The sequence below is a fragment of the Diorhabda sublineata genome, chromosome 10, assembly GCF_026230105.1.
Source record: "Diorhabda sublineata isolate icDioSubl1.1 chromosome 10, icDioSubl1.1, whole genome shotgun sequence".
Taxonomy (NCBI): domain Eukaryota; kingdom Metazoa; phylum Arthropoda; class Insecta; order Coleoptera; family Chrysomelidae; genus Diorhabda; species Diorhabda sublineata.
Genome location: NC_079483.1, coordinates 16,331,051 through 16,339,913, shown reverse-complemented (window position 1 = coordinate 16,339,913; position 8,863 = coordinate 16,331,051). Strand labels below are relative to the sequence as shown.

Sequence of the window (8,863 nt, the reverse complement as noted above, 5' to 3'; positions counted from 1 at the left end):
ATATAACTGCTAAATTACTATCATTTCCACTTGCTATACTAGCGCTATTTTGGCGAGTCTTCGTATTATAATTTGCTGTTGACAGCTGGATACTTTTTCAACTAATCCCCATACAAGACGGTTCTCCTTACCACTACCCTTCATAGCAAAAAGTTATTGAGTGTTATTGACGACTTACCATTTTTGGGTTGTAGTCAAGTCACCACTTTTCTTCAGAACTAATTTCTAAGAAGGTCTTTTTATTGATTTATTTGTTTGTTTATTTTCTAGAATTTTTGAGAAATTCGTTTTGGTTATATAAAGGAGTTTGTATAGCGGAGTTAGTTAGTTTATAATGAATAGTCATAGTGAATGGAACAAAATAGAAAACCCCCAGTGAATTCAAATAAATTATATAAGTTAAGAATGAGTGAATAATTAATAATTGTATAAATTAATTGAATTTACTGTTGGTGTTGAAAAATTAAATAAGTGAGAGACAGTTATTAATTCACCCCCTCCGAAAGAAATAGTATAAATAAATATTAAAAACTTAAATATTTAAATGAAATTTTTATTTCTGAATTGTGTTTATTTTTTACATAGTTGTTTTATCACTCTGTCGTTCTAATCTTAATTTTTTATTCGTTATAAAATAATTTTTTTCTACCACATTGCGTTAAGTACGTACTTTAGACACACATTCGAGTACGTAAAACGCACTAGGGCATAAAGAAACATGTTTTTCAGCAGTAGAGTGTGAAGAAAAACATTATTAAAGTTTCCGTAGTGTAGTTGCTAGAGTACAAGGCTCACATGCGAGAGGTCCCAGGTTCAAGTCGCCCTATTTTCATGTGTTGCAACTGCACAAAGTGCACCTTTAATACTAGTATTGTTACTAATTGAATTCCTCTGTTTTTTTTTGTTAATTTGTCTTTAATCTTTAATAAAATGCTTAAAATATTAATGAATATATAACATATTTTATAAGAAATCGATAAAAGCGTTATAGTTTCTTCTAACGATGAAATAAACTTACTTTACACACTAGTGCATAAAAAAATGTATTTTTTACATTATTTTATTTATTTATTTCATATTTTACACTCTTGTTACATAAATAACTATTATATACCACGCATAAGGTAAAACGGATATTGCCATATACAACAATCATCCTGGTCCACCAACCTTTTGTTGATTGCTCTTTCTTTCACTTTGAACTCAATGCTTAAACTTTTGTATATTGATATTATTCACTGTGTTATGTCTTGGCACCAGCTCGATGGAGTAAAAGCGAACTGGTCGCTTTGGTTTGGCAACAAAATCAAAGAAACGGACTACATTCATAAATCTATATTTATTGCACATAAAGAGTGAAAATATATAAAAAAAAAACATACACAATAAGTACTTAAAGAAAATCGTTGTTACTTTAATATTATTTCTTAATAAGAATAGTACAAATTCTAGTTAATTCAGGGAATAAAATGGTTTAAAAATAATGTATAGACCCTCTAAATTGAATTCTCCCTTTTGCATAAACCTTGTGACTACATCACTCAATAATTCGAGTGACTTACACACAGATGGCGCTGCAATTATCTAATTCATATGACGCATTTGAAGTACCAACTTTCAAAAAACTTTATGTGAAGTTTCATGACATTTCGATCAGTTAGAAAAAAGCAATAGCCATTTAAATGAAGCTACTTTTGTTATACGGACTCTGCTCCGTCGAAAAGAACCATTGGTTATTAGTTTGCTGAATTTGAACGTGGTCGTACAGACGTCGATAATGGTGAACGTTCTGGTCGTCCAATTGAAGTAGTTACTCCAGAAAAATTGCTCATAACTAATCGTAAATTGAAATTGGGTGAGATAGCTGAGGTCGTGAAGATATCAGAAGGCAGTGTGTTTACAATTTTGTATGAACATATAACCATGAGAAGGCTGTTTTCAAAGTGGGTGTCGCGTTGACTCACAGTCGATCAAAAACCACAACGTGTCGATGATTGAGAGCAGTGTTTGGCCATGTTTACACGTAATAAATCATATTTTTTGCTTCGATATGTGACCAGGGATAAAACATGGATCCATCAGTTCACTCCTGAATCAAACCGATCATCATCCGAGTGGACTGCAGCCGGTGAACCACGTCCAAAGGTCCAACAGTCCGCTGTGAAAGTTATGCCTTCAGTATTTTGGGATGCACATGGAATATTGTTTATCGACTATCTCCAAAAGAAAGAGACGATCAATAGCGAATACTGCATAGAATTGTTGAATCGTTTGAATATAAAAATCAAGGAAACACGGCCTCATATGTCGAAGAAAAAACCACTGTTTCGTTAAGACAATCCATCGATTCACAAGTTATGGTTAAATTGAACGGATTACACTTCGAATTGATTCATCATCCAGCGTATAGTCCAGATCTGGACTCCAGTGACTACCTGGCTATTCGCTGATCTCAAAAAATGCTCGTCGGTGAGAAATTCAGCTCAAATGAAGAAGTAATTGATAAAACTGAGGCAAAAGACAAATCTTTCTATAAGCACGGCATCGAGAAGTTAGAGACGCGTTGGAATGATTGTATTGCCCTTGAAGGAGATTACGTTAATGAATAAAATCGATTTTTGGTAAAAAAATGTGTTTTTCTTTGGACTTTACACAGCCCCATAGGATAAAGTCAAGAATTGTGGGGTTGTATGGAGTAGTTGTTCAATTTACTGGTTCAAAGCATTAAATTGCCAATTATTCCATCAATCCATAAACTACACCAGTTAACGACATAAAACGCGCGCCAGAATAGAGCCGCCTGCGTTCGGCGCGCGGAAATCGAGGCTTGTCGCCACGCGCTGCAACATTTAGAAAGAGCTTAATCGCGATAAGTGCCAAGAGCCGGACCTGCACTAATATCGAAAAATAACAATTTGTAGAGTAAAATTCAAAGAACAAGTACGATTTTTCAATTTTAAAAAATGTTCAGTTGGTCAAAAGTTATTAACATCGAAAGTTAGTAAAAATCATCGATTTTTCGATTTTTAAAAAATCTATAAATTTTCAAATATGCATTTTACGGAAAAATTACAAGAGACCTTATCTTCTTAAATTGGGCCATATTTGCATAAAAGAAATTGTCGGACCGAACAAACTATTTGTTAATAATTCGTTTAACCAATTGCAATCTAAACAAAACAGTTTTTCGCAAAAACTCCGGGCGTATTTGGATTCAGCGGCTCAATCTTCAAATCTATTTACTACTAACAATAGTTTTTCATTTCTAAATTTGGAGGTATTTGCACTTAAAGCTGATCAGAACCTAGTTAATAATTATCCTTACATACATAATAACTATTATATTTGCATTTATAATTTGTATTACATTATGGCAAAATGAACTTTTCTTTAAGCAGATTCGTCTGATATTTCTGATAACGGCGAAACTCGATTTCCTTTGAAATAATTATTAATTTTCAAATTGAATCATAACTCAGTTGTTTCTAATTTTCTAGAAGCAGGCACCGGTAATGTTTGATAAAGGTTTTGATGTCTCTCTTGGGTATCTTGTATTTGATCGGTTGTTGGTAGTGAGTCTTCATAACAGATGACATTTTCATCTAGTGAATCATGTTCCGATTGACTACAAAAATGAAAAAAAAAAAAAAAATAAAAATCAATTGTAAATAACCCATTTTACATAACAGGCTAAGTGACGATATTGAAAATAGTACAGGTAAAATAGGATTAAACCCGAAATTAAATTGGGCGCATCCGATTTTCTAGATTCTCAGAGGTTTTCGGTTACTGAAAAAAACTAGCAGCTCTTGACAAAATTACGGGCACAGGTTTTCGAAATTTTGAAAACGCGAATAACTCGAAAACTAAGAGTAATGGGGAAAAAATGCCTAAACAAAAAATGTAGAGTACAAAATTTTCTATAAAAAAGGTCTCAAGTCATTTTTTCGTTGGAGCCACTATTTCTGAGTAAATCTCCCTCAACGCCGTTCCTGGCGCAAATGGGAACTGCTCCAACTCTTGGAAAACTACTTCGTTTTCCAAAAATCCAAATGCGTCATGATGGTTGAGATCTTTATTTTCTATTATTATATTATTTACTTATAAAAAACGCGCTTATGAACACTATTTTAGTTTTCGATTGATTATTTCAATATTCACAGACTTCTCAATAGTTCTTTCATAAAAATCGAATTACATGTGGTTTTCGAGTTATTAGCGATTCAAAATATTTTTGAGCGTTCAAACCCATTTTATAATGGAAATTTTGAGGTTAGCAACAAATTGAAACCTTTTTTGTACAGAATGTTGTGCTCTACACTTTTGTCCCGGCAGTTTGTGTCGAAATCCTCATAATTTTCGAGTTATCCGCAATTCAAAATGTTTTTGAGTACATGAACCCATTTTACGGTGAACATTTTGAGGTTAGGAAAGAATGTTTACAGATCAATTTGTACAGAATTCTGCGCTCTACATTTTTTACTGCAGTCCTTTTTTTCAAATTGCTCCTAGTTTTATTTATTTTAAGGTTAGGAACAAATACCTGGGATACTTTTTTGTAGAGAATTTTGTACTCTACAATTTTTGTTATGGCAATTTTTTTCGAATTCCTCATAGTTTTCGACTTATTTCCAAATTTATTTGAGTTTCGCGTCCCAAAATTTTCGAAAACTGTGCCCGTAATTTTGTTAAAAGTTGCTAGGCTTATTCAATAGCCCAAAACCTATACCAATTTCGAAAATCAAAGCCGCCCAATTTAATTTAAGGCTTTAGCTCAAAATCGCCTAATTTGCTTGTACTATAATTGTGGTTATTCCAGCAGATAATGAACTAAAGAGCATTTTTTCCAAATAAATATTTCTTGCAAATTAGATACAACAAATAAAATTTTATCTTTGGTAAAAGCATCTTGAAATTTCACATAAATTGAAGATTCTGGGTAGCGTTCGAAGTGTTGATTCTAGATTGTACATAATCATAGTTTTTTCTCACCTTATGTCGTCAATGTTTTTAAACCATTCATTTTCGTAAGCTTTCAACCAAATTGGATTGCTTCCTTCTAAACTATGTTTATTGGTGTTGGGAACTCTTCCGCTAAGGATGCCGCCCAGTACACGTCCTTCGAGTTCGGAATCGGCACTCACTAAAAATAGTATCTGTCTTTTATGCTACTGTAGTAAGATTGAAGATACTTTACGAGTGGTTTAAGTCAGTTAAGGACGAGGGATGGTCAGGATGTCCTTCGACTTTAAAAACAAATGAAAATGTGCAAAATATGGATAAACTTGTTTACCATAACAGGCGATAGGGACACCAGAAAGTTTCGGAAATGATACGCGGAAAAAAAACCCCGAAAATATGTCAACAGCTGTTTCCATGATCAGGAAATCTCGCTAAAAGTCTTCCTAGGTGTTTATACCCACTTCTCTCTCTAGATTTGGTACCATGCGACTTCTAGCTAGAAGGGGAAAGTCTTGATACCAAACCAAAAATTGAGAAGGCCATACCAAAGTGTATGGGGAGGAAGGTTGTGGTGCCACATTGGCACACAGTATCCTGCATTGGAAATATCTGATTGGTTTTGTATGAATTTAACTAGTAGAAAAAGTTTGGTTACAAACATTAATAGAAAAAACAATCAATTAATGCGGCGATTTAAGGCTGCAATCCACGAAGATTTTGATGAAAAAGTGATGTCAAATTTACTTACCAAAAGCAGTAGCTGTAGCAGCCTTCAATTTCCTATGGTATATTTGTCTTTGATTGATGCACAAGGCCAAGCAAAGCAACAGTAGAAGTGTCAAAAATAGACAAGAAACCGATAACCAGAACGTAGTATTAGCGTTTTGTAGTTGAGATTTTAGTGCCAGTGTACCACCCGGTTGGGTATCTAATACGTTGAAATCTTTGAAGAGACTATCCAATTTTTCCGTATTTTGATCTACCAATTTCAAAACTTCGTCTACTTCTAATATAGAATTATCTTTTCTATCTACCAGATGCAGATACAGATCGGTTCTGGTTTTATCTATGCTACCGTCGAGGTTCGCGTGTATTCGAAATTCGTCTATGTTTACTATTGCTCCGGTAACGTTGCCCAAAATCCTGAAATACATTTGTATAGTTAGTATTAGTATTTTATAATAGACATAGTGGTGCCGAGAACGATTATGTTAATCGTAAAATCTAGAAACATCTTTATTTCAAAGTGAAACTATAATGAAGTATATTGTGTAGTTAACAAATATCTATTAATTGATAATGAACGTATTCTCTGGAATCTAACAAGACCAGAAAGTCTATAACCAACTTTTATTGGGATATTGATCTAGGGGTGTGAGGGAGTCAGCGTTTTAGGGTCAAACCAGTTCGGCGCAGATATTTTGAAGACTGAGTAGTCTAAGATCATACAGATACATAGATTTTGACTGAGATAATGGTGAAACTTCTAGCTAACCTCAAAACGATTTGAAGACACTATACTTTCAAAAAAATGGGCTGTAGATACTCCCGACTCAGCAGACGGCCATGTTCAGTGTACAGCCATGTCTACAGGGATAAACCAGCAATGATTGACGCACTGGAAGCCAATATTGAAGCATTTATTCGTGAAATACCGATCGATATGTTGGAGAGAGTGTGCCAAAATTGGTTCTTGTGCATGGGCTATCTAAAGCGGAGCCGCGGCCAACATTTGCATGAAATTATCTTCAAACATTGAATTATACTGATCGTTCTATCGATTCCAATAAAGATTTCATCAATTTTTTCAAAATTTTTCATGTTTTTTATAATTTAATGATGAAAACCAGATAAGTTATTTCAGAAAGTGAAAGTATGAACAAAAAATGGGACAGTGTAATCACTAGATGCTTGAGACTCAGCAAACGGCATCAAAAATCAGATATTATGATTCCTAGTACCATAAACATGTGGCAACAACGCGACTAGTTGAGAATGTGTACATGAAAGTACCTAACCTAATAAGAAATCATAAAAATGTCAGTTAATCCACATATAATGAAAGTAAGATAATTAAATTGTGGTGTGAAGCGCTTCAATATTATCTAGCTGAAATGATTAATGTTATTTGCAATGAAATACTTACTCTCTGAATGTTTCGATGCGGTTTCTTATTTCTGGAGGATTTTGGCGAAGTACGAAACGTACTCTTTGATCTTCTCTTAATAAATAAATAAAAACGCGCGCAGTGTCTAGTAAACCTCCAGTATCATTCGCCAGTACCTACAAAATTTTGAATATGGAATAATCTTTTGGTTTGCGAAATACTGGAAAATCTACCATAAAATCGAAATATCCTTTCATTCCTCTTTGAGGATCGAAGTTTAATTGTATCGCTCCCGTTTCCTTCTCGACCAAAAACGGAGCTCTCTCCAAATTATCCAATCCCTCAGTTAATGTCATTTGCGTATTTCCCACCAAATAATAAGAAATTTTACTATTACTACCTTCGTCTGCATCTTCTGCCTTAACGAACCTAAAAAGAAAGTTTCGGCTTAGTAGAAAATATCATCGATGTTTGCCTTCGATGTTTTTTTCATTTAGTGAACATCGATGGTTGATAATCATCGGAAGAAAATCATCGATGTTTTGAAACATCGATGTTTTCCTAAAAGAACAAAAAAGGAATAAAAAAATACAATTAAACGTTGTAAATTAACTGATTTTTCCGTTTGGAACTTAACTGATTTTGCGTAATAGCTGATAGATAAATACACGTTTTTGTTTCTCTAAAATTCATTGGTAAATGAATCCTGAAACTAATTTTTAAAATGTAAAACAATTTATCAATTAATATTGAGAGGATAAAAATTTTGAAATAAAAATATTGGGTATTAAATTTCCCAAAATCTGTTATCTAGTTCACGCGGAAAAATAAGTTTCGCAGCCATATTCTCTGAGAGAGTTCAAAATCAGACATGCTTGGGGAATTTAAGTATAACGAAAATTCCTCGGGCATTGATTTATCTATCGATTGTTTCTTTTCTTGCCGTACGTTCTGAATTCACTCAAAAGGTACAACGGTCTTCCTTCTTTATTCATGGGAGAAGATTCAAATAATTGAATAATTATTCTTGAACTGTAGTAACTTTTCAACAACTAAGATTTATTGAAATTACCAAAACATCGATGTTTATTTAAAACCATCGATAACTGCAAAACATCGAAAGAAAATCATCGATTGAAAAAACATCGATGTTTCCGTGAAACCATCGATACCCATCCCTAAGAAAATACCATATATACAAATTCATTACAAAAATGATATGGTGGTTGAAATAAATAAACTAGAGACACAACACAAATAAATTTTACCATCGAAGTGTGGGGTGTTATCTATGTTTTCATCTTTTACAAATATCAAACATATTAATTGATATAGTGGATATCGTAATTTTCTGTTTTCCATATTTTATCAACCGTTTTGTTATTTAATAGGTTCTTACTCTACTCATTATACAACTAACAATACTCTTTATTGTTATGCTGGTTACATATCTCGTACCTATCGTATAATAAGTTTGTAATAATTCCATTTATGTTGGGTAGTTTTAATTATTACTTTGCTTGAATTTTTGTCTAATAATGTTTTCCAAAGGTCACTGGTTTTGATGATTTTTGACAATTGTGTTGATATATAATCACGGACGAGGGCGCCACCACATTTTACTAGCACAGAGCCGCAATTAAACCGAGTAACATATTTCAACAAAACTTATATTAAATTTGAGTTGCGATCAAATATATGTAATACTCCGTAAGTGGAAGCGTAGCCCATGAAGTGAGACAACCAATAACTGCTTCTAACTGGTTCTTTTCATTTGAAGCGTCGTATGCAAGC

At 33.3% G+C, this 8,863-nt stretch overlaps 1 protein-coding gene across 1 annotated transcript in view; it reads right to left on the bottom strand.

The window, feature by feature from the left end:
• Positions 1-1,320: 1,320 nt before the first annotated feature.
• Positions 1,321-8,863, bottom strand: part of LOC130449861 (cadherin-23) — a 32,046-nt gene continuing 24,503 nt past the window's right edge. The window contains exons 20-24 of the mRNA XM_056787904.1: positions 7,303-7,498; positions 7,109-7,245; positions 5,711-6,105; positions 4,993-5,143; positions 1,321-3,625 (exon numbers count right to left, since the gene is read on the bottom strand). Coding sequence (XP_056643882.1) covers positions 3,469-3,625; positions 4,993-5,143; positions 5,711-6,105; positions 7,109-7,245; positions 7,303-7,498 — 1,036 coding nt within the window. The 3' untranslated portion in view covers positions 1,321-3,468. The remainder of the gene's footprint in view (positions 3,626-4,992; positions 5,144-5,710; positions 6,106-7,108; positions 7,246-7,302; positions 7,499-8,863) is intronic.